Below are 25129 nucleotides of genomic sequence, written 5' to 3'. Positions count from 1 at the left end.
TTCTGAAAGCACCCCCAAGTTCTACCTCGATGTTCTCCGACAGATTCTTCACGGGTATGAGATGTCCACTGGGGCTGGTCAGACAGAGGCCACCGACAGTTCCACTGACATCAAAGTGACTTCGGGCTGGGAAAGGGCTCGTTGGGAAACTCATCATCTGAAACCAAGAACACAGAGTGCTGGCCAAGGCCCCTGAAGGCTGGAAGGTGACTGCGTCCCTGTGTGAATGACAGGGTTTCCCAAGATGGGATGGACAAGTGGCCCTTGCTCTCTGGGGTGAATGGGGGACCCTGTTGTTCTGGCTTTCTGGGTGTGTCTGCCTTTCAAGGCTGAGGACCTGCTCAGACCCGCTAGAGTTGTGCAGCTGCTGGACTGTAAAACCATCTGAGCCTTTTTTCTTGGCAAAGCCAGTGAGTCCCCAAGAGAAAGATATTTGTCTGTCTTTGTTGGGGCTGAAGGAACAGAGAGATGTGCCCTAACTTGGGAGTGAAAAGAGCCCTGGGCTTGCCGTTTCCTAGTTATGGAACGAAGTCCGAAGAACTTTACTTCCAGGAACTAATTGAACCGAGGCTGCCGGGGAAGTTCCACACAGTGGAAAAAGGATGGATTTGGGAGTCTGCATCCCAGCCCTGCCATTTTGCTTGTGGCCTCAGGCAGGTCACTGAGCCTCATCTGTAAAATGGGCATAGTAATATGTGTAATTGAAAGGGCCGTCATCAACATAACCGAGCAAACACGCATGCGAGTGCAAGTGCCATAGAAGCTGTAAAGGGCTGCTCCCGAGGAGGGCATTACTGTTGTTACCCTGATGTCCACAGGCTCCTGGCTGGCCTCCATGGAGCCAAGGGAGGAGGCCGCGGGCAGGGTGAAGGTCGCAGAGTGAGTGGCGGCGGTGTGCACAGAGGAGCCCCGCCAGTTCCAGGGCTGTATTCTGGCCACAAGGCGAGAGCAGAGGTGCCAGGAGAGAGAGAGAGAGGAAAGTCAGTGTCAGAGGAAGAGTTCTTGCTCTGCCGGGAGCCCCGGTATCACCATTAGAGCAGGCGGCTCTGCTTCAGTCCCCAAAGGCGGTTCTGTACGCTCGTGTCAATGGAACAGCATGGAAGGTAGCCGACACCCCCCCCCCACACACACACACTGTGAGGACAGGGCTTTAGCCAGCTTTGTTTAAGGGCGCACCCCCTGTGCCAACAAGAGGGCCTGGCACACAGTGGGGGCAACACATCCTTTGCTGAATGAATAAGTGAGCTTTGATGTGAGCATTTCTCTCGGCCTAGCTCCCCTACCTACTTGATCTCTGATATCATGGGTTCCCAGCCCCATCTTCTCTGGCCCTTGCCATTGTCCTGTCTGATTAGACTGGGGACCTGGTTTCAGACCCTAGCTCTGGTCAGAGTGCTGCTTGAGGAAATTGCCCCTGGGACCCAGGAGGGTAACCCTGGCATGGAGAATCAGAGAAGGGTGCTCACTGCAGGTGTCCCAGCAGGGCCTGCAGTGTGATCCAGCCCTTGCTTGTCAGGGGGAGGAATGCAGGGCGGAGGGCATCCTCAGGTCCATGAACTCCCAGGGCAAGTGCTCTTGAATCCAGCCCACAGCTCTGGGGAGCACCGGGCTTGGCTAGGCACACCCCGGATGTGGTTAAAGGTGGGCACGCCCCCTTCATTCAGCCTCCCTGCCTGCGTGGCTCCCACATGACCCAACTCTCAGGACTTGTGGGTGGCTCCAAGACGGGGTGTGGACTCAGCCGTTGCCCTCCTACGCTGCACAAGCACCCAACGTGGGGACCTTCTCTTGGTGAAAAGCCCTCCCACTTCCAAGGCTGGCTGCCTGGGCTCTGCCTGTCACAGGGTCTCGGGCTGTGGCTATGGAACGAGCCAGGTCAGGGGACAGGCTTTCTTGGGGATGCCAGTGCTGCTGGTTACCTGTTCGTGTACACGGAGATGGAAGGGGCAGCCAGAGTGGCCGGGAGGCCCCCAGGCAGTGTCCCCAGCAGGAGGGCAGCCTGCACTCGCTCCACAACATCGAGCAGCTGGGGCACGGTGGCCATCTGGAAGAGGAAGCAGGGGATGCTGCTGTGACCTGTGTCCATATGCCACCTTTGCTCACTGTCACCAGGCTAGTGTGGGGCCTTCAGCAGGGACTGGGCAGGGGATGGGGGTGCGCAGAGGAGTGAGCAAGGGACAACACTGCCGTTCATTGAGCGCCAGGCTCTGTAGGGAATGAAGAGTAACACTTGCACAGATTCCAGCACTTATGTGAACCCTTTTCATCCTCACGACAACTCTGTGAGGCAGGTGCTCTCACTTACCCATGTGGCAGACAGGGAAACAAAGGCACGTAAAGGATGAGTGACTTGTGGAGGTCACATGTGGAAAAAGGCAAGTGCCAGGACTCAACGGTGAGGTGGAGAGGCATCTGGCTCCTGAGTCCGTGCGCTAGGCTGTCACGCTCTGTGCCGCTCTGTGCTGCTCTGTCCGACCCTGCCGTCCACCCACAGCCACGTCTTATTTGTGGGGAAATGGAAAGCCACAGGCAGAGCCATTTTACAGGGTCACCTGGGCTTGGACTGCTGCTCACCCCACCCAAACCCCCAGATGAGGATGTGGGCTCACTGAGGTCAAGGATCCGGGAAGGGCTGGACGTTTGCAAAGAGTTCCTATTGGGGCACAGATTACACGTGTGCGTGTATGTGTGTGTGTGAGAGAGAGGACATGACTGAGTGGATGCGAACGTATGTATTTAAGGGTGACGTGAATATAAAGACTTAAGTGTGTATGTATTTGTGAGTATCTGTGTGATTGTGTGTCTGTGTACGAATGTGTGTTTGAGGGTATGTGTGAGTATAAGTATTGGAACATAAACGTGTGTGTGTGTGTGTGTGTGTGTGTGTGTGTGTGTGTGTGCTCCTGAGTAGACGTGACACAGCCCCACCTGGTGAAGGTGATGGGCCTTCAGCTCCATCGTGAGGCCATCCTGGGAGGCCCTTCCCCTGGTGGCCCGTCAGGGCGCTGGGGCCGTATGAGACAGTGCCACGTCCGTTCTCACTCCAGAGGCTGCCTCTGTTCTAACAGCGTTCTGTGTTTTGAGAACCGGGAGGGTGGACGTGTGATCTCACCAGTTGGTGGCTTATCTGGGAGGTGGCGGGTTGCCTCAGTTTACAGATGAGGAATGAGGCCGAGAGTCGTCATGCACCCAGCCCAAGTCTCAAGGTTTGAAAGTGACAGAGGCAGGATTTGAACTCAGGCTGCCTCGCTCCAAAGCCTGTGCTCTGCCTAGTATACCACACTGGCTCCCAGAAGCTCTGGTCTCTGGAACTTTTCTTCCAGTTCCCTAGAGAGGACTTTAGCCCCTGTGTCTCAGTTTCCTCATCTGCAAGATGAAGAGAAAGACCCATCTAGAAAGGCTGGTGTGAGCGGGCATGTGGTAGCCGGGAGGCCTGCATCTGGGCTGAAACACCTACCTGGCTGCCGTTGGCCCCGGTAGGGTTTTCCGGTCCGTCCCTCAGGGAAGCTGCCAGCACACTGCCCACGGCCTGAAACAGGTCCTTGGTGGCCGCCTGGCGCCTCTGGTCCTCAGGATGGGCCTTAGAGCTCGCTGCCAGCAGAGCTTCACTGGCATCCTGCAGAACCCAGGTGGCCTCCCGCTGGGCTCACCCAAAGGGGAAGGGAAAGCAACGTGAGCCCCTCCTGAGCCAGACCAGCCCCTGCACCATTCCAAGGACAAGGGCTGCAGTAGAGGGGAGCAGGGTGGGGAGATAAACTAGGGAAAATCTGGGCCCATTGCACAGGCTGCCCGTGTCACTCAGTTGAGGTCAGCTTCTCCTTCCCACAATGTGCGAAGTTCCTTCAGGAGAGTACCCTAGTCCATCTCTGAGTCTTTCCAGAGTGCCTTGCACACGCCTAGCTCATAGCAGTAAACATTCCCTAACTGGGGGGGATGGATGGAAGGATGGATGGATGGATGGATGGATGGATAGATGGGTGGTGGATGGATGGATGGGTGGTGGATGGATAGATGAATGGACAAGACACTTATTCCAGTTTTGTGATTCTGTGTGTATTTGTGTAAATTCTTGCTGCCCCAGTAGTCTGAAAATGCCGCAAGGGTAGAAGCTATGTCTGTGTGACTTGCTGAATTCTCAGTGCCTGGTGTGTGCACAGTACCTGGTATATACTAGGCACTCGGGAAGCATTTGTTGAATGAATGAGTAAATTAGTGTCTGGATAAGCGAATGGAAGGGTGGAGGGGCGGATGTACACAGGTACCGAATCAATGTGTGCGTATGGAACGGATGGATGAGCAAATGGGTGTGTAAATGGCAAGTGTGATGTTAAAAGCATCGTGGCCTCAGAAATAAAGGTCAGCCTTGCTGGCTCCAGGCTGGAGAATGTGAGGGGCTCCACCTCCTGACAGTAGGTGAAGCACAGCCAGGGTAGCTCTCCCCTCCCTGCTTAGGGCTCCATTTTGAACCCTTGGCTACCATTTCACTGGGAGCATGGTGATTTCATTTGAGTTCTCCAAGAGGCAGACCCTGAGGCAAGGATTGAAGGTGTGGGCAGGCAGAGTGGGCTGGTGGGGCGGGGGTCGAAGAAGAAAGAAGGGCAGGAGCTGGCAGCTGGACGTCAGTGGTGTATTTACGGGGAACATGGGTGGGTTAGCAGCAGGATCTGGGCACACACTGGAGTGTCCCTCAGTGATTAGAGTCAGCTGCTCCCTTGGGGTGCCACTGGCAGGTCGGGGAGTGGGGTGTGTGAGCACCCCGGCTGGGACACCAGAATGAGACACAGGGGCTGCGGGAGGACGTCTTTTCTTTCTGGGCACCACCCATGCAGGACCCTTGGAAACCAAATGGTGGGAGCTTTGGTGGCCCCGTGACTGAGGGACCGTCGACCTGAGGAGGGTCGTCAGTTACCCACTGCAGAGGTGTGTGTCCCATGCTCGGCCCGGGTCAGCAGGGGGCCTCACTCACCTGGGCCGTGGGTGTGAGCTCCTCACTGCGGTGGGTCACCTCTCTCAGAACCTGGGCCAGCCCTTGCACCTTCTGCATGTCCCCCAGGGTGGCGGTGACCGCAGACAGTGACCCCAGCATGTGCTCTCTGACCTGATGCAGAGGGAGGAAGAAGAAATGTAATTTCTGTCTCAGAAAGATTTGGGGTCACAGCAAGTGACCAGGCTCATCTGGGGTTTTCCAAAGCCCGCAGACCTCTGTTTGCTTCATAGGTTGTGTGGTGGGCAGAAGAATGGCCTCCCAAAGATGTCCACATCCTAATCTCTGAAACCTGTCAGTATGTCACGTCACATGGCAAAAGGGACTTTGGCAAAATCGCTTTGGAGTTTTAATTAAGTGAGAGGTTCTGAGATGGGAGCATATCTGGATTAACCAGATGGGGCCACTGCCATCACAGGGGTCTTTGTAAGAGGGAGGTAGGAGGGTCAGAGAGAAGGAGATGTGTGGGTGGAGGCAGAGGTGGAGAATAGGGTGGGGGAGGAAGGAAAAGGAAGTGAGGAGGGGAAATTTGGGGAGGGAGGGAGGAGGGAATGAAGGGTCTGAAGATGTTGAGGTGCTGGCTTTGAAATTGGAGGGAGGAGTGGAGAGGCTTCTGGGGACTGTGTCTCCTAAGCCACAGAGCCCTTACAGGGGCCGGGGACCGGCCTTGACAGCTACACACAAGAACTAAGAAGATAATTTCAGCACTTGCCCCATAGAACTTTCTGCATTGATGGAAGGTCCTGTCTCTGCACCATCCCTTCACCGAATGCAACTACTGAGCCCTTGAAACATGACCAGGGCAGCTGGAGAACTGAATTTTAAACTTTGCTTCATTTTAATTCATCTCTAAGTTTTTCTCTTTTCGTTTTCTTTCTTTCTTTTTTTTTATTTTATTTTAGAGAGGGCATGAGCAGGGGAGAGGGGCAGAGGAAGGGAGAGAGAGAGGGAGAATCTTAAGCAGGCTTCCTGCTCAGCACAGAGTTCCCACAACCCATGGGATCATGACCTGAGCCAAAATCAAGAATCAGATGCTCAACTGACGGAACCACCCAGGCACCCCATTTTAATCCATTTAATTTAGCTGTGAGTTCCTAGATAAGCGAGCGGCAACCATTTGGCACAGCCCAGATCTGAGTGACTAGTCCTCTGTGGCCTGCTCCTCACGGCTCACTCAGCCTACCTGTCTGACGGCCCTTCATGGCAGCTGCAGAGTTTGAACCTGTCTGCTATTAAGTCAGGATGCATCCAGGCTATGGCTTGGATGGAGGAAAGAAAAGGCCAGTATATGAGGGGACTCTTGTCAGGTGTTCTGGAAGGTTAAGTCATGTTTGCCTCTGTGGATCTTCCCTCCTGCCTTGGTCACTGTCCTGGAGGCAGCTTCCGTGGAGATGCCCCTGGCTCCTGACTCTCTGTCGGTGGACTCATGCAGCAGGAGATGAGAGGACTGGAGGAGAGAGAGCTAGAAGCTATACTCCCGGTGCCTCCTTGCCAGTCCACTGTGGTTGGTCAACGGCCTCATTCTTCAGAAGCCACTGCTTGTCCCAGGGGGCCCCTCCACATGCAGTGGCTCCCTCTGGATTCTGTTCACTTCAGGCCGAGCCCCAACTTTTATCAACAGAGCCCTTCTTAAAGTCTTCTCAGTTACCGCATTAGAGTTTTACACCTGCCTGCTGCCAGGACCCCACTTTTTCATGAGGAGACCCTGGGTCGGGCTGCCTAGTCTGTGTGCTCAGGGAACCACAGGACATCCAAATGCAAGTCTACCATGGGTAATGTTCAGAGTGAAAGCAACCAAGATTGAGAACCAGGTGGTGGGTTCTGGGGGTGTATGGAGGTACTAATGTGAACTCAGGGAAGGGGTGAGAGACTTGGGAGGGCGGGAGGTAGACTGGGGAAGAGCCGGTCTGCATTGGAACCCCGTCTTCACCACCTACTTAGAAATGTGGGCCTGGGCAAGCTGTTCAAATTCTCTTACTCTGTTTCCTCTTCTGTAACATGGATGGGGATCTCACCATTTACCTTGTAGGGTTTTAACGAGGATTACATATCTATGAAGCTCTTGGAGCCGACAGCACCTAGCAGGTGCACAATAAACGTCATTTATCTATAAGTAATCACTATGACAACCACCACTTCTTTGTATTAAGTCCTTACCACGTGTCCTGCACCATGCTAAGTACTTTTCTTGCAAACCCTTCAGGGAACCAGAAAAGTCTTTCTTTTCTTCTTCATGCCCAGCAGGTGTATGTGCTACTGTGCGTGTGTGTGCGTGTGCGTGCACGTTCACCTGTGTGTACCTGCACCCACACGTGCCTGCACTCATATAGCAGGCACCAGGAGTAGAGGTAATCGTATGTTCTACAATAGTTGTTTATCGTGTCAGGTTGTAACACACGAAATGGCCATTTTGTGGGTTAAAAATGGTTGAATGTTGGTAACTTCAAATGGTTTGACCTAACCTTATCAGGTAAACACTATTTATCATCCCCATTTTCCAGTGGCGAACCTGAGGCTTAGGGAAGTTCATTCACCAGCCTGTGACAATATAGATGGAAAGTGACAGAAGTGGGATGACGTCTAACGTCTGACCCCAACCCATTAACCATATGACTGGGGCCAGGCCACTTTTCTCCTCTGGCCTCAGTTTTGTCGCCTTTGACAGGAGGGATTGGAGCAAGACTCTTAAATTCCTTCCTTCCCTAGAAGGCTTTGACTCCAGGAAGAGCAAGGAAAGCAGGTTTCCATCACTTCAGGTCACTTAGTGAAAGGACCAGAAGAGGGAAGTGACATCAACAGCTCAGGAGATGCCAAAGTCTTCTCCACAGCTCCATAAATTCCACTCCCCACCCCAGACTCCGGGGCCCCAGTGGACAGTGTAAAAGGGCCCCATCTTGAGCACCTTCTGTCTGACGTCCACGTTCAGCAGCCGCCTGCAGCCCCGCCCCTGGCACTCCTGGTCCAGCACCGATGCCACGGCCCTGGCCAGCTGGAAGAGCCGCTCGGGGTCCCGTTCGCCTCGCAGAGCGGTGGTGATGTTCTCCACCACTGCAGCCTGGAATGCCACATTCTCAACGTGGGTGTCTCCAAGTCCCACCTGACCGGGAAACAGGAAACATGCTCAGCGCAGGGAAGCCCTGAACTCACCAGTCCTTGTTCCAGAATCCGGAGCCTGAAGTCGCAGTCTCCACAAGGCAGGCCAGAGCATGACGGGAAGGCTTTGCACATGGCCTGGGGTCTCTCCCGAGGCTGAGGGCAGCCGGGCCCGCTTGTAGCAGGCATCCAACGGCCACTGAAACCAAGCCTTGGATAAGTCGCTGCTTCCCCCTCACTGCCCTCCTCATAGTTCCCCCAGTCCCTTCCTGCTCCTCCTGGCCTCTCACCCTTGAAATTTACCCAGATTTAATCCAGTCTCTGCCATGTAGCCCTGATGGCTGATTTTGGCCCTCCTTCCTTTGGACTCTGATGGCACTGGTCTGACTCATCTCTGGGTCCTCCTTCTCCAAGCCTCCAGGGCATTACTCCAGGGCACTATTCTGGCCACTGAGATGTAAGATCTACAAAGGTAGTGGCCATGTTCACATCTGTGTCCCCAGGGCCTGGCACAGAGCAGGTGCTCTGAAAATACTAGTTGAAGGAATGAATGGATCAGTGATTCATATGGTCATGCCCTTAGCTCCCTTCAACCCAGCCACCCTTTTGGGGAAGTTCAGTTGGGTAACAAGTTTTCTCAGGAAAGAAACAAAGGCTGCTGCCACCTACCTTCACCAGTGCATGGGCCTGTTGTTTGTCCCCTGCCCGATTGGACACAAAAATGACCACTGTCAGCATGAACTCATTGTTTACTTTTCCAAGTGGCAGATAAACTGACTGGAGGGCAGGTTCAGAGCCACAGTGTAGACAAGAACCTGGTAAATGGAAACTGAACAGTTAGGGCGGCATCTCTAGGCCCTGGGGAGACAGGAAACCCACCAAGGTAGAGCCTGATGACAAGGACACAGAAGCCACAGCTCATAAAGACGTGGCAAGCACTCAACGACTCTGTGCTTTCAGAGAGACGACAGCCATCTATACTGATCCCCTAGTCTCTGTAGGTAATTGTGTGCTGCTATGACTTTGGAATAATTTTACTAGAATCCATAAAAAATTAAAAAAAAAATTCCTCTTTACAGGTTTACAAAGAAATTCAGGAGGTAAACCAAGTTACAAAAAGGAGGAGGAAGAAGAGGGCAGGAGGCGATCTTAAAAATTATCTCAAAACATCGAAGCTCACTCAAAAGTCACTTCCTGTACAAAGGCCTTCCCAGGTTGGTGTATCTAAACAGCGCCCCTGTCCTATGTCTTTATTTACCAACGGTCTCCACCACTAATTGTAACACAGGGAGGTCAGGGACTTGCCCTGTGGAGTTTACTACTATGTATCTAGCACCTGGAAGAGCCTGAGGTATAATAAATATTTATTGTTGAATGAATGAATGAATGCATATCTTTCCTATCCTTAAAGGAGACCTCCCCCCTCAGTGGAATCACTAATCATTGTAATGTGCAGACAATCATGAAGTTACTGAATTATAACTCACAGCTGAGTTTTACATGGTTTCACTTCCCTGCCCCTTTGCTCACCTGTGTGAGCAACCAGTTGGAACAACCAGTTGGAGTTAGAGCAGCTAGCCGGCCTCCATCTGGGGGGGGATGCAGGTTCGACATGGAACCTACTTTCCTTCTGTGAATTGACTCCCTCCAGGTTCAGACCCAGTCACAGCCATCTGAACATCCCTGCATTCCACATCTGCTTAACTGGCACCCCATGAAAACCACCCTTCTCTGGGTCTCAGGATTGCTTGTGTCCACCTTTCTCTAGTCGAGGCCTTCAGTGGTCACACCTCTGCATATTCTCATCCATTTAACCCCCTCCACGTCTTTTATGCCAGGGCAGAGGTCATTTTGGCCTCTATAGCCATGGAGGAGATATCGATGGGGCCAGCTTCGCCTCTCCCTGGGTGTGTGACTGGGTCAGTGTGCCTGGAGTGGGGCTAAGGTGTAGTTGGGGGAGGTCTTCATTCTGCAAACGTCTCTCACACATGGAACATACTTTTTGCAGCTCCCAGAGGGAGACAGGCCCCTGTTCTGGGAGAAACGGAGCCTAGCAGCTCAGGGGAGAGCACAGCCCTGGGGCAGTACCTGACTCCAGACAGAAGCAGTACTCCAGGGGGCCCAGGGCCGAGGATGTGTCGCAGAAGATGGCGAAGCTTGTCAGAACGGTACCCTCCTCTGGAGTGATGGTGCAGGTGGGCACCTCGGGGGGAGACACAGAGCCGATCACATAGGTGTCCTCCCCATAGGCATGCCCGGTCACTGCTGGGGAGTGAAGAGAGAGGGTGTTTGGGGGGCTGTGTGAGTCACCCAAACTCCACCATGCTTCAGGATCACCCCGGGAGCTTGTTAAACATGCAGGTTCCCAGGCTCCTCTCCTGACCCCCAGCCTCAGACCTCTCTGGAGGTTCTGGGGTGGGGCCCAGCAATCTGCACATCTGACAACTCCCCCTGATGCAGGTATCCTGGGGTCTCACTTTTGTGGGACTCTTTTTTTTTCTTTAATGTTTATTTATTTTTGAGAGAGAGAGAGAGAGAGAGAGAGAGGACAAGAGGGGGAGGGGCAGAGAGAGAAGGAGACACAGAATCCAAAGCAGGTTCCAGGCTCTGAGCCGTTCAGCGCAGAGCCCAATGTGGGGCTCGAACTCAAGAACCGTGACGTGAGATTGTGACCTGAGCCAAATCGAACACTTAACCGCCTGAGCCACCCAGGCACCCCAGGATCTCACAGTCTGAGAGTCAGTGTTTCATCTGTAAAACAGGGCTAATATTAGCAGCTTCCTTGCAGTTGTGGTGATGAGGAAGTATACTGGGAAATGAAAGGACTTGCTCAAGATCACAGAGCTAGTAGGAAGGGCCACAGCCAGAATCTAGAAATGGGCTGACCCCACCCAAAGCCACGCTCTTTCCAGGCCTCCACAGCACCGCGAAGAGCCCACAGTTACCTGCACCAGCATCCCTCACCACCTGACACTTCAAAAAGAGTATGTGCCTGGAAGAGCTGGGCACGAAGAGAATTTTAATCGGTTAAAATGAATTCCTTGGCCTAGACCTAACTCAGAAAGTTTGGGGCAAGCCTTGGAGTGTGTGTTTTAAACCAGTATCCCTGGTTGTCCCAGTGTGGGTGGTCCGTGGGCCACTTTGAGAACAACTGAATGTATCTGGAAGAGTAATCCCCCGTTGTTTGTCTTTTTGAGAATCTACATTTCCCACCGCACTGGCTTGTTTAAGGTGAGAACGACCTGGCAGGACACGCAGACTGCACCAGAATGATCTGTCTCATCCACCCTGCATAGTGCAGTTTGGATGCGGGAAATGGAGGCACGGAGAGTTTAAATGCCTTGCCGCCAGCTAGAAAGTGGTGGCGATGGGGCTGACACCAGACTCTGCATGTGGCCCTTGACCCTGCACTGATGTCCCACGTTTCTGGGTTTCTGAGTTTGCCTTGGTTCGCTTTCGGCAGACAGGCGGAAGCCGTGCCGGGGCCTGCGGGGAGCCTTCCGCACCTGTGGCTCTGATTCGGAGGGCCTGGTCCCAGGTCTGCAGGAAGGAGCTGTTCAGCCGCAGCGTGGACGTGTTGCTCTGAAGGAGGATTAAAGCCCTGGGCCAAAATCCTTGAAGTCTGCAGGCGGGTGGGAGAGGCTCCGCCTGAAAGAGAACACCACCCACAGCCCCCGAGGCTGCAGCCAGGCTGCTGGACATCCGCAGGGCAGTGGCTCCTTACCCTGGGGAGGCCTTCCAGATCTGTCTCTGCGGCAAAGGCACCACCCGCTTCCCCAAGTCAGCCCAGAGACCCAATTTCCAGCCTTGCTTAGGTGATTGTCTGAGGTCAGTTTCCCTTGAAGGAGAACCTGAGATGGGGATTCACGGGCAGGTCATTTCCTGCGGGAGGGCCCTTGGGAGAACCAGAGGGAAGAGGGAAGCAGAGTAGGGCACAGAATGAACTAGGCAGGGAAGTGATTTCAGGAGGTGTCCAGCCAGCCTCAGCCTGATCCCACAGGAAGTGACAGCCACACCACAGAGGTTGTCAGAGGCAAGGGGCCTGGGCCGTTAGACACCCCCAGCCATCAGTTATTGGCCAGCGGTCACTCCACAGCAGGTGGGGACCATGCATCAGCCTAGTAAGAGGGACCGGGCTGGGGCACCCGTAGCATCTGCTCTGATGTTTCTCCATTGTTTTTGCTCCCTTGCATCCACTCTCCCTTCTGACCAATGACCTGGGTTTCCTCTGGGGAACACCCCCCAACCCCCACCCTCCGGGGTGCTCAGTACTGGACATGCGACACAGGTCTGGTCAGTCAGAGTGGGTGATTGCCAGTGTCCTCACCTTCTCCAGCGAGGTGTCATCTAAATACCAGTTGAACACGGCCCCTGGGGAGCCATCCCCCATGGTGACTCTGAGCACAGTGTCTTCCCTGGGGTTCCCAGGTCTGCAGTTCTCCTCGCAGCTGAAAGGGAGACAGAACGCAGTGAGGAAGCTCACTCAGGCCTCCTGGGCTGGTCTTTTGTCCGGTTCTTCTCAAGTCCTTTGAGAAGGTGGCACAGGGCCTTTCTTCTGGTGGAAGATGGAATAAAGGCAACCCCTGCCCCAACCCAAACCAGGACCTATGACGTTGGTCAAGGAGAGGACTTGTGCCTGACCGAATTCCCACTTCATTCAGCGTGCAGGACAGTGGTGTGGAAAGTGCATGAAGTCCAGGGTCCTCAGATACTGTCCTTGCCTCTTGTGAATGGTCACCTTGTATGAGTCACTTAAACTCTCTGAGTCTGTTTCCTCACCTGCAAAATGGGGAGTTAAGAACGATTTCTGTGACTCCCTCTAGCTCCAATAATAAAGGAATACTGTGGTTTTATTGCCTGCGTGCCACAGGTTATAAATGATTTGCATCGTTACTCCCTCATCCAGTGCTTACCACAACCCTAGGAGCCACATGTTAGAATCCCCTTGTCAGAGCCAGAAAACCTGGCTCATGGAGCTGGCGTGATTTGTTCCCGGTCACACGACTCCTGAGTGGGGGAGGGCAACACAAACCAGCATGTCTAGGTTTGATTCCAGGGCCTTCTCTATAGCATCCCACTCCCTCCCTTGAGCCAGTGAGAGATCCCTTTGGCACCTGCCGTGGGTCCAGCCCATCCCCGGGACCTCTCAGTTGTAACTGCATAGCAGCTGGCAATCTCCCTCCTGTCTTCATGTCTGTCCTAACACTGGTGTGCTGGACATTCTCTATTTGTCCCCACAGCCTGCTCTCCATCAACTCCGTGGCCCTGGACACTAGGAGGCTAATCTCTGTGGACTGTGTCACCCACATTCCTGTGCCGGCTGGCTTCTGCTTGGGTCCAGCAATGGGAGGCATTGGCTGGGGATCAGAAGGTAACAATGGGAGGGCGGGAGGGTATTTATTCACCACGGTCCCTGCTCCTTAGCAGGTGGGCTGCTGTTGGCCGTGGCTGTGCTCCTCCAACCAAGCCCACAGCTCCTGTTGGGGGCCGCCTCCCCTACAGCTGCAGCTCCCAGGGTTCCCGGGACACCATCCCCCTGCTCACCTCTATAGTCCTCAGAGGGAGAGTGGCTTCCTCCTGTTGTAGTCCTGCACTGTCATCCCTGGCTTGTTCCCTTATCCCTGCCCACGTCTCTCTGTCTGGACCCCACCCAATAGACCAAGCTTCCTTCAACCTTCACTTTGATGCAAGAGCTCAAGCAATCTCCTTGAGCCCGCTCTTGCCCTCCTCCAGCCTGCTCTCCACCCTGCTGCCACAGCGTTCTGTACTAGGAAAGATCATGTCCCCAGCCTGCTTGCAACCCTTGGGTGGCTTTCCAGAACTCTTCAGAATCATGTCTTTATTTATAACCCACACGGTCCCACCAGAGCCAGGCCCTGCCTGTTCCCCTCGTTTCTTCTTGCTCCCCTGTCCCCCTCCATATGAGCCACACCAGCCTCTTTCACTTCTGGCTTATTCTGTGCTCCTCCCTTTGTCACCCATATTCCCTCTCCAGCCCCCCTTTTGCTGCCAAGTTAATTCCTCTTCCCTCTTCACATCTGGGCTGAGGAAGCCTTTCCTGCCCTGGCTCTTCGGTAAACGGTGGCCGAAGGGACATCATTGCTGCAGGAGTTTGCTCTCGTGCCCCCACCTGACTCGAGGCCTGAGTTCCAGGGGTGCAGACACGTAGAGACACTGCTCCTCCCGGTTCTCCAGCTCCCCGCCCCTCCAGGTGGCCAGGTGCAGGGTGACAGCGGAGCTGGGTGGTGGCAGGCAGGGCGGAGGAAGCACCAGCTCCCCCTGGTCCACACGGAGCAGCTGCCTCTCAACACAGTAGCTCCACTGGGCCCAGCAACGTCCTGAGAGAGAGGGGCAAAGGCTATGATCATCCAAGGACGCTTCCGGTCTGGGTTTTTAGAAGAAAAGAGTCATAGATAAGAAAAGCAGCTCCAAAGAGAGAGTTTGATTTTTAAAAACACTCTCACTTGCAGGGTGCGAGGATGGCACTGCAGAAGGATGCTTCTGGGGACATGAGCCACCCTTCACCCTGACCCTGAGCAGACCTGCAGGGTCTGTCTGCTTCTTCGGCACCAGCGACCTGCACTGAGGACAGGCAGGCATATAGTAGGGGAGGGGGGCGGGGATATACAGCTCTGCCTGGGGGAGCATCCAGGACAGCTTCCTGTCCCTGGTGTACCTCTCATACCACGTGGAAACAACTGTCCTCAACTGTATGTCCCTGTGGGTACACTGGGGATCCGGCGGGCCGTTCTCCCCATCTGGGAGGACACATGCCATCTCCTGCTTTATGATACTGGCTCAGTAAGTCTATCCCTCGCCCTTCATCTGTGTTGATCGATGTTTACCCATCAGTCACCTTGCTCCCCCTGCCCCGAAGTTTGGTAGTCATTCACGGGACATGACCTAGGGTCAGGCCATCAGCTCAGCCACCCAAACTGTATACCTGTATCCTCTGTGAATTCAGATAGTGAAAACTAATATTCCAAAGAATGTCCTGAGCACCTACCAGTGGATATCAAAAGGCTCTACATTTTATATGACTTGACCCAGTTATTCCATTTCTTGAAATTTATTTTTTATTCTCAAAACTTACTTCTGAAGGTAACCACAGATGCAGATAAAGGCAGAACTACAAGGATGTTCATTACAATGTTGTTTATATACGGGCAAATAATTCCGAATAACCTATGTGTCCAAAAACAGGGTACCAGTAAATAAATGACCATACATCAACTTTGACAGTCTATTATGCACTTACTCTCTTATGAAATCAAGATAGAGAAGATACCATGGCATTAAAATATGCAGGAACTATTGTTCAAAGAAAAAAAAATCATAAAAATAGTAAGTGTGATATGGATGGCATTCATTTCCGAAAGAATGTGTACGTAGCTAGGATGTATCCCTATAAAGCAGGACAACCATTTCTAAGAAGTGGGTACTGGTGCTGTCCTCTTGGTTTGTCAGAAAATGCCTCCTCCCTTCTAGACTCTCCCAGTGACATACCCAGCAAGGGCAAGGAGGTGACAGAAGGGATCCACCCAAAAGGGAGGAGTTGTTTTGTTTTGTTTTGCTTTGTTTTTAGCACTGATGTTGTTTGTGGGGAAAATAAAGCCTATTGACTTTTAGGGTTAATCCTCTCAATGCATCTCTGTGTTGCTGCCTTTAGGGCTCCCTCTGCCTTGGTTTGCCACTGCTTTCCCCCATCCCCACCCCACCGCCCCACCCCACACCCGCCACCTCCCATTTCCATGGGATTTTCAATCTCTGGCACATGCAAAGCACACAAAATGTCAAGGATAAGTAATGCCTGTGTGAAGATTAAAAAAAAGAAAAAAAAAAAAAAAGCAAAGTTGACCTCTATCCATTACTTTGTGGTGAGATAGGACAGTTCCAGAGCTCTAAGGCCACCTACCGCATGACCACTGGAAACGTAAATCCTTGTCCCTGTCTGGCCAGCCCAGAGTCACGGTTGTGAAAGGATCCACATACTGGCCAGGCTCCACGTGCACCTGCCTGTCCCCTTTCTCTCTCTGCAGAAAAAGCAGCTGGCTGGTGAGATGCCCCTCCACAATTGGTATCCTACCTTCTTCCCCACAGCAGTCTGTGCCAAGGGTAGTCGCACCATAAGGCACAGAATGGAGACAGACCCTATCTGATCCACCTGGCTCTCCTCTGGAGATGGGTCACTGGGTAAGTAACTTTAGTCTGAACATGGGCTCAGTGCTGAGTGTCCATCATGCTTCCAACTGTTACCAGGGCCTGCTGTGGGCCAGGTCCCATGCTTGATGCCTAGAGATACAAGAATAGAGACCTGGGCCTTGCTCTTCAGTCTAGGAGGGAAGATGGACAAAGAAACTGATGACTAAAACACAGAATTCTAGCTGCTACAGGAGAGGGGGGCCCAGAGAATTACGAGAACGTGTAAGAGGGAGGCAGTAGGTTGAGAACATCTGCTCCTCTGAAGAAGGTTTGATAGCATTTGATGCCTGGGTTGCTGCGGATTGAGAGAAGCTAGTGATGTCCTTCCTCTTTCGTCTGGTGCAGAGGAGGACACAGAGCTGTGACCTCTGTAAGGCGGGCAGCCAGTGTCAGGACAAGCTTCCCCAGAGAAAAAGACTACAGAGCTGTTGTGAAAGAGGAGGAGTGAGGGTAAGCTGGGCAATAATGGAGTCTGTGGGTTCTAGGAGGAGGGATTGGCAGGCATATGGTGTGTTCCTGGAGTAAGTTCTGGCAGGACCTATCAAACAGCTGGGCCTAAAGGGCTTAGTCTGGTGTAACAGGAGGCTACATGGCAAAACTCAACCCCTTGTGGTCTCCCATGGCCTAAGAATAAAACCCAAACCCCTGTCTTGGCACCTAAGACCTCATGTGATCGGGCCTCTGTCCATCTCTCTGTAATCTCCTATATGCTCTCCCTCCCCGCCCACAGGCCTCAGGACACTTCTAGCCTTGGGGCTTTCATATCTGTGCACCCAGAAAGCTCTTGTTCTGCTTTCCAGCAAGGCTGACCGTCTTATCTTCAGGTCTCCACCTGAATGTCCCAATCTACGAGGCCTCATCCGATCACATTTGCTAGGCCATGCTGTGTTGGTTGTCACTGCACCCTGTTGCTTGTAGTTAAACACTTACCACAATTCCTAATTACATGCTAATTTGTTTGGTAATTTCACCCACTAAGCTCCAAGAAGGCAGGGGCCACAGCTGTTTATTCACCTTTGTGTCCCTAGTCCCTAACACCAAGCCTTGACATTATAAACGCATAGTCTTTGTTATTGAATAAAGTACGTGCATGGACAATGTCAACAGCAAGGAGTCGGGCCTTAGTCCTGCTGTAAAAACTGAGGAACATGGGCCTGCTTCCTCATTTAAGCATTAGCAGCTATAAATTTCCCTCTGAACATTGCTTTAGCTGCATCTCACAAATTTGGATAGGTTATTTTGTCATTAACACTCAAATATATTTTAATTTTCCTTGTGAATTTTTTTTTTGATCCTGATTTTTTTTAAGTGTGCTCTTTAATTTCCGTGATGTCTAAAAGGTATGTACGTATCCCAGATATCTTATTACTGATTCGTTATATAACACTGTTCTGGTTGGAGAACATGCTTTCTGTGATTTCAGTCCTTCTGGATCTCTTTTCAAATGGAAGAAACCTCCATGCCTCCTAGTACTCTGGGTATTAGCACCAATAAGCCAAAACTCAAAACTAAAGCAGAGTTTTCAGACATCTTTTTCTCGTGAGGTTAAGTGTTTAAAAAACAAAACAAAACAACTCACATTCTTTCTCTTGGCATTTGTTCCAGACGGTTCTCGCACACTGGAAGGAGCTGTGAACACAATGAGAACAGGCGTCAGACTTTGGTAGGTGTTTATAAGGTTACCAAAGGGCAGAGTCAGAGGGCATGCTGAAGATGCCCTGGGGAGATCCACCTGTCTTGGAAATGAGTTAGGGAAATTTGGCAAGCATTCAGGTCATCAAAATGGGTAAACACCCAAACCATCATGTCCACCACTGGACTGAAGACACGTCTTCGGTTGTTAAGAAAGAGTCAGGCAGTTGCCAGTGCAAATAAAACACGAGATTTAGAGACCAGCATGTGGCTGTATGCTGTTAATGTTTAACTACCAGTTAAAGGGTGGGGAGTGGGGAGCCCTGATTTGTACCATTTACTACTTCCGGTGGTGTTTGTATTCCCACAAAGGCAGATTTCAGGCTACCGAGCTGACCTCAGTGATTATAGAGCAACAGATGCACAGAACCAGCTCTGGCAAGCTGCTAGGGCCCGGCCTCAGCACACCACAGTGCATTTCTGGGTCTTCCTGTTGGCCTCTTACTGGCTGTGTGAGCCCAGGCAGGTTAGTGATTCTTTCTGAGTCTTAGGTTCCTCACCCACGACAAAAGGCAATCCCTATCCTCAAGGCTTCAGGAGAGCTGACTGCTGTGCTTCTATACCATTGCCTTGTAATCTGTGTACGTCTATAAAGAGGGCTAGTATAGCAAGGTAAAAAAAAATGGAACATGTACACTCAGTTGATATGCCCTGAAAAATCATCGAAATGTGAATATGGTAATGTCTAGTTAAAGTGTAATGATTAAGGCAGGAATGTATTTCATCTGCACTGGCAGATCCGGGGGAGTCATTAGGCTCTCGTGTCCTGGTTAACATCTGGGTACTGTTGATCTTTACAAAATTCTCTCCCAGTGAATTCTCATTCTGAGAACTCTCACTTCGAAGGTCTATAAAATTATGTAAAGCAAAGCTAAGATGCCAGACACAGAGATTCCTTCTTAATCTTAAGGCAGATGGGCCAATAACCCGGAAGGAAGAAATCAAGAGACGTAATTGCTGCCTCTGATCCTGCCATGAATTAGCTGAGTGACTTTTGGGAAGTCAGTTCACCTCTCTGGGCCTCACATTCCATAAGTGGAAAAGGAGGGCTGTGGACAATTGCACAGACATCTGATGGTTTTGTCCCCCATCCAGGCATCCGTGCCCCCTTGTTTTGGTAACAGCACTTACGGGTGATTCTTTCCCCCGGGAAACATCCCTCCCCTGCTCTCAGTCCTTGGTTTGGGTGACGCCACCCCTACAGCATGTTCCAGGTGGGCATGTGATCCTGGTCTCCCCGAACTGAATACCACTTTCCCCTGGTCTCAGTACTGGGTCCAGGAGGGAACATGAACCAAGCTTGGACCAGTAAAGGGGGCCTCAGGACTTGGGCTAGAAATGTCAGCAAAGAGGGACTCCTTCTCCTCTAGGGTTAAGTAAGGACTGAAGCCTGGGGCCATCTTGCTACTGATGGGAAGAGGGAATCAGAATAAAGCCAACATAGAACCAAGAGATGAGAAGAGGCAGATTTCTGACAATATTGAGTGACTGGATCTAGCTGTGCCTAAACTCTGGACTTTGCCTTTCCGTTTCTTTCTTTCTTTCTTTCTTTCTTTCTTTCTTTCTTTCTTTCTTTCTTTTTCTTTTTTTAATTTTTTGATGTTTACTTATTTTTGAGAGAGTGAGACACAGAGTGTAAGCGGGGGGAGGGGCAGAGAGAGAGGGACACAGAATCTGAAGCAGGCTGCAGGCTCTGAGGTGTCAGCACGGAGCCCTATGTGGGGCTTGAATTCACGAACTGCAAGATCATGACCTGAGCCAAAGTCAGACGCTTAACCGACTGAGTCACCCAGGTGCCCCTGGCCTTTTCTTTTTGTGAGTTGATAAAATTTCCCTTTGAGTTGAGCCAGTCTGAACTGCTTTTCTGTCCCTTGCTACACAAAGAGTCCTGGCAAACACATTTGCTGTGGACTTTCAGCTCTGTGACTTTCAGCTACTGTTGGCTGCCCACCTACCAGCCATTACCCCACCCTTCTTCTTGGCTCCCAGAATCCACCTTCTTCCACAGAGCTGGAGGTGCTAGATACTTTCTTCCCAGCACCCCTTACAGCCAGGGTGGATACTTGCTGGATACTTGCTTCCCAGCACCCCTTAGAGCTAGGGTACGTGACCCCGGCTGATGGTATCTGAGGAGAAGAATGCTGGGGACTTGTGGGGAAAACTTCCCTCCTAGTAACAAGAGCTACAGAGGGGGAAACGGGCTTGTGCAGCTGCTGGATGATTCTGGGTTGACCTGCGATGTTTGGAACTGCAGCAGCCATGTTGATGAGATGCAACCCTATGGGCAAAGCAGAAACTCTGAGGGTGGCAGAACAGAATAGCAGACTGAGCCTGGGTCCCTGCCGGTGACACTGGACCGCTGAACCAATCCTGGAACTACTTACCTCCTAACTTCTCAGTATGTGACATCATAACGACCAAACTTAAAGCCACCTAGGTTGGGCCTCCTGTTGCTTGGAGCCTAAAGCAGCAAACTCGGATGTTTTAGAATTCTGTAACAGCGGTTGAATGTTTTACTGTGTACATGACAGCGCTTTAGAGTAACCAGAGAATTCTTAAAATCTACAGAGCAAGGTAAGCATTCAGAGCTCTGTTTTGAAGAGTCCCTCCCTGGATCCCGAGCAAGTGCGATGACCCAGACTGCTGGTCATGAGTTTTATAGCCCCTTGCAGAAATTCCTTGCCTGAAACAGTGATGCTTCCAATTTCCAGACTCAGGTTTGAGAAGGCATTCCTCACCGTCACCGTGACCAGAAAGGTGCCTGTAATGCAAAAGGTGGAGACTTAAGGGTGTTGCAATAAATTGTTTAACTTGTGTTGAGACAGCTCTCCCAAGCTATGCTTCCTGGTCCGCTGACAGAAGCATTTGAATCTTTCATCCTGAGCATTTAATGGACCCCTGTTGTATACCAGGCGTGGTGCAAGGCTCTGGGACACAGAGGTGAATGAAACATGGTCTTTGTCTCCAAGGTCCTTATAGTCTAGTATGCTTGCAGGAGACCAAGTGCCAACCATGGCAAGAATTGGCACGGGGGCATTGTGGACATGTAGTAGGGAGTCACTGCACTGATCGTGGTTCATGGCAAGGCTAAAGCTAAAGTTCAAAGGACGAGTAGTGCTCATTGGTCAGATTAGAGAGGAGATCCCAGCAGAAGAAGGGACATGACAGGACTTTCAAAAGACTGAGGAGCAGAGAGGGGAGAGAAGGATTTGTAAGACTCAGGGTATGTGTGTATCCCACCCTCCTCCCTCATGGGGAAAGGTGGTGGGTGCTACCTTCTTCTCTCGAGCCCAGACAGGAGCTCATCAGAGGGGACCCTGGGAAAGGTGGATATGTGCTCTTTCAGATCCGGGACCCCCATGGACAGGTTCCTTTCTCATACTCTTGAAGGATGGTCTATGACGGGGTGGAGTGAGAGGGAGAGTGGGGGCAGGAAAGGGCTGCATTCCCGTGTTTGAAAAACTACCGGTAGCTGGCCAAAGAAAAGGTGAGAATTTTCTGAGGACCAGATGTTTGTCTTGCCCCCCTCCCCAACTCAGGGACCTAGCAGGGACCTCAGAAGCCCACAGAAGCTCCTGCAAGAGGCAGCTGCAAACATCTGCTGGGCTGGTGAGCATTGGTTGGCAGGCAAGGCTGGCCAGGACCGGGCCAGCGCTGACAAGTGAGGGTCTTCCTGCCCTACCTGGTGCCCTTTCCTTCCTCTTCACCCCCTTTATCTCATCCAAATCTGTTTTTCTTGTGGGGAAAAGAGGACTACTTACCATCTAAGAGTGAGCCACAACTTCACAGGGCATGTAGAGATTTTATCTATTATCCCCTGCCAAGCGGCTTTTGTAGACAACAAAAATTAATTTGCATTTGATTTATAGCCTATATAGTGTGTATGTTTTCCATTGTCATTTCATTTCACTCTGGATTCCTCTTGTTCCAAGCTGGACCTTTGATACCTGGCAAAGTTGTAATGGTTTTCTTCTGAAACCTGTCATTTAACCTATCTCTTTTGCTAAATCTGCTGCTTGAGGGCACTGTAGCCCCACCCCGGCACAGTATTTCCACCTCTCTTACAGACTTCTGAGATCCTTGGCGGGGAAGGTAGGCAGGGTTCTGGGTGGGCTGGGGACTCTGTGACCCTCATCACATTCCTGGCTGCTGACTTCACCACATTGCCCTGAAGGACTCTCTGTTCTCTCCAGATTAAATGCAAATGTCTCCTCTAGTCTCCTCCCTTGGTGGTGCCAGCCAGTCTGTCACCCTGTCTCTATTCCAGCCAGCATCTTGACTCTTCCTCTCTTGTCCCTCCCTCTCCCACCCTTTTATCTCTCGCTCCCTGAAGGGCATGGACTGCAGATCCCCCCTGAACCACACTCTCCTCTAGAAATGATGGAAAAATTGGAATCCTTCCAACTCTCCTCCATTGGTTCTCAGTGGGGGAGATTTTGCTACCCAGGGACAGTTGGCAATGTCTGGAGGCATTTCTGGTTGTACTTAGGAGGCTGGTGCTACTGATATCCAGTGGGTAGATGCCAGTAAACACCCTACAGTGTGCAGGACAACCCCCACAGCAAAGAACGATCCAGCCCCGAACGTTAGAAGTGCCACAAGTGAGAACCCCTGTGACTCTAAGCTCTGAGGGCAGATCAGATGTCTCTTCTTATTTTATGCCCCAGGCTGGATGCTGTGAACCCCCTTTGTGTTCAGGACACACAGACACAGGCTGGCGGGACCCTGGACACTGAGTCGGGAAGGAAAGAGGAGGGAAATTTGGGAGGAGACCCACCCACCCCAAATACCTTCAAGAGGAACTGCCACAGGGTAAATCCCAAATGGTCCCTGGAGACTCTCTTCTTCATGGGAGAAGGTTGCATTGAGTCCTGCCACTTCAAAGGTCAGTCTCTCCGGTGCACCACGAGCCACCGAGACGTTGACCAGTAGGTCTTGTCCAAGCTCCAAGTGGTCGGAAGCCCAGGAGGCCCATAGCCCTGACAGAGGCTCCGTGAAGGAGACTGTGATGTTCCAGGAGGGTGCAGAAGTGGTGTTGCTGGTGGCTCGGATCTCCAGATGGTGCATCCCTGGGCCCATCCTTTGCTGGGCTGCTCTGTCCAGGGTCAGATTGTAGGGTAGCAGGCCGCTTGGTGTGGTGAACTCAGCCAGGGTTGTATTACCCGACAACACAGTGTAAGTCACCCCTCTTCCTATGTGGGGTGAGAGATATTTAAGAATGTTGGCAACAGCCATGCAGTAGATTGTACTGAGACGGTGGAGACCCAAGCTCCAAGGTCAGATTCTGGACATAGACATGGAGATGGTATAGCCATAAAGACATGCGGAAGGATAGGCCCACCCCCAAGTCTTAACAGTGATGATCTCTGAGTACGGGGTTCATGAGTGATTTTTCTTTTTGAGTCCTCTCTGCTCATCTGCATATTCTGCTCCGTGCTCTGCGTGTGTTACCCATAAACTTAAAGGTTTGTAATGAAAATATGAGGACAGGTTTGTCCTTGGAGGGTGGAAGGCTAACACAGGAGCGTCTCCCGAGGCGTGGCTGATTTTTATGCCTGAGAATTAGCCTCGAGTCTTGTCCTAAGCAGGAGCAGGTGAAGTCATTTCCTTCCACCTCCGTGGCAGACCGCCTGAAACCCTGCTCCCCGGGAACACTCAGCCTGTTCACCTTAAGATGCGGCTCCCTTATAGGTTGGGGCCGGCTGTCCTACCTGGATGCTAAATACTGTGGTTGACTCTAAAAATCTGATTTAAACCACCAAATTAGGATTCTTTGCAACAGAAGCCAAGCTAGGGTATTTCTTGTTTGAGTGATGACGATGCTAATGACAATGATAAAGACAATGATGATGGTACCTTCTGACACTCATGCTTACTGCTCCCTCTCCCCACACTTGGCAAACAGTAGGCAATTATGTTTGTAGGATAAAAACATAAATGAAGGATTATATTATGTTTCCCTGGTGCACATAGCAGCCGTCTTTGGCCAACAAGCACACCGAGACAGAGAGGAGCCCCGAGGACTGTTTCAGGACCCCGTGTTTAAGCTCCATCATATCTCTGCTGGGTGAGGCTCCAGGAGCTGTGAGGTCGGACTGAGCCATGTCCTCACCTCTGCAGCTCTGTGCCACACGGTTTAGCCCAGCAGGCTTCTGTCCGGATCTCAAACCAGACCTGTGCCCTGGAATAAAGATGCTGCCTCAGGTACGGGTGGGTCTTCGTTGGTAGGGTCTCTACTGAGAAGAGGGGTGATATTCGGAATGTTTAACAACTGAAACTACATGGGTCCCAACCAAAGAGGATGGATGTTGTGATAAATCAGAATGAACACTGTGATCAATCAGAGTAGATGCTGTGACCAATCAGAAAGGACACTTTGACCAGTCAGAATGGACATGACCAATTAAAATGGCCTCTCTGACCAATCAGAAAAGAAACTGACCAATCACAAGGGACCATCATTGTGCCAGGCTGGTCAACGCTGGCCTCACTGAGATGGGCTCAGGCCCAGCTGGTAGCTCTCCCGGTCCTATTCAGGTTCCCTAACAAGGAGTGACTTGGAAATTCTGTTCTGATGGGACTGTGGGTAAAGAAGGGCATCGGAAGGCAGAGAGCTTCACTTAGCTTACTAGCCTTGTGACTTCAAGCCAATTCCTGAACCTTCCCTCCATTTCTTCATCTGTAAAATGGAGATAATAATAGTACATACTGGGTGGGCTAGCACACGTGGAGTACTCAGACCAGTTCCGGGCACGCACGAGGTGCTAAATAAGTTGAATAGCTAAAAAACTAACTGGATACATGAGTGCTGTTAGTATTTATTAAAGCCTGGGAGTTGGATGGATAGATCTGGGGAAAATCAAGGTTGCTTTGACCTTGACCATTTCTGTAGACTTACCTCCATCAAGTACCACCTGAATCCACAGAGGTTCCCCGAAGACAGTGCGGCAGAGAGGGCTGGCTCCCAACGTCGACAGGCCGGAGCACCCAGTCACGCTGAGCCTTTCCGTCTTGTCTCCAATTGTCACGTGCTTCTGAGCCATCACATGCCACTCACTGGTTGTGCACTCGGCAAACACAATAAATTCCCCAGGGACTGTGAACTGGTGGGTCACGTTGCTGGATAAACTGCCAGCAATAGTTAGTGTTGGCCATGTT

At 51.6% G+C, this 25129-nt stretch overlaps 1 protein-coding gene and 1 long non-coding RNA gene across 10 annotated transcripts in view; one reads left to right on the top strand and one right to left on the bottom strand.

The window, feature by feature from the left end:
• Positions 1-25129, top strand: part of LOC147573348 (uncharacterized) — a 125863-nt gene that overhangs the window by 71813 nt on the left and 28921 nt on the right. For 6 of the 9 annotated variants that reach the window (XR_015244651.1, XR_015244657.1, XR_015244652.1 and 3 more), the window contains 5 exons: positions 9157-9291; positions 13318-13448; positions 14548-14669; positions 16117-16270; positions 17885-17942. This is a non-coding gene — a long non-coding RNA (uncharacterized LOC147573348). Of the gene's footprint in view, positions 1-9156; positions 9292-10085; positions 10273-13317; positions 13449-14547; positions 14670-16116; positions 16271-17884; positions 17943-24863; positions 25078-25129 lie in introns of all 9 variants that reach the window. The other 3 variants (XR_015244653.1, XR_015244649.1, XR_015244656.1) reach the window with 3 other exon arrangements.
• Positions 1-25129, bottom strand: part of LOC112857566 (polycystin-1-like protein 2) — a 94882-nt gene that overhangs the window by 48605 nt on the left and 21148 nt on the right. The window contains exons 6-21 of the mRNA XM_086688839.1: positions 24870-25099; positions 22762-23163; positions 20655-20732; positions 17859-17908; positions 15993-16110; positions 14208-14415; positions 12405-12525; positions 11584-11725; positions 10166-10342; positions 8747-8892; positions 7887-8081; positions 4967-5098; positions 3458-3640; positions 1920-2044; positions 805-931; positions 26-157 (exon numbers count right to left, since the gene is read on the bottom strand). Coding sequence (XP_086544965.1) covers positions 26-157; positions 805-931; positions 1920-2044; positions 3458-3640; positions 4967-5098; positions 7887-8081; positions 8747-8892; positions 10166-10342; positions 11584-11725; positions 12405-12525; positions 14208-14415; positions 15993-16110; positions 17859-17908; positions 20655-20732; positions 22762-23163; positions 24870-25099 — 2566 coding nt within the window. The remainder of the gene's footprint in view (positions 1-25; positions 158-804; positions 932-1919; positions 2045-3457; positions 3641-4966; positions 5099-7886; positions 8082-8746; positions 8893-10165; positions 10343-11583; positions 11726-12404; positions 12526-14207; positions 14416-15992; positions 16111-17858; positions 17909-20654; positions 20733-22761; positions 23164-24869; positions 25100-25129) is intronic.

Source organism: Puma concolor, chromosome E2 (assembly GCF_028749965.1).
Source record: "Puma concolor isolate L17-30 chromosome E2, mPumCon1.1.hap2, whole genome shotgun sequence".
NCBI lineage: Eukaryota > Metazoa > Chordata > Mammalia > Carnivora > Felidae > Puma > Puma concolor.
This window is presented reverse-complemented; position numbering and strand designations above follow the sequence as displayed.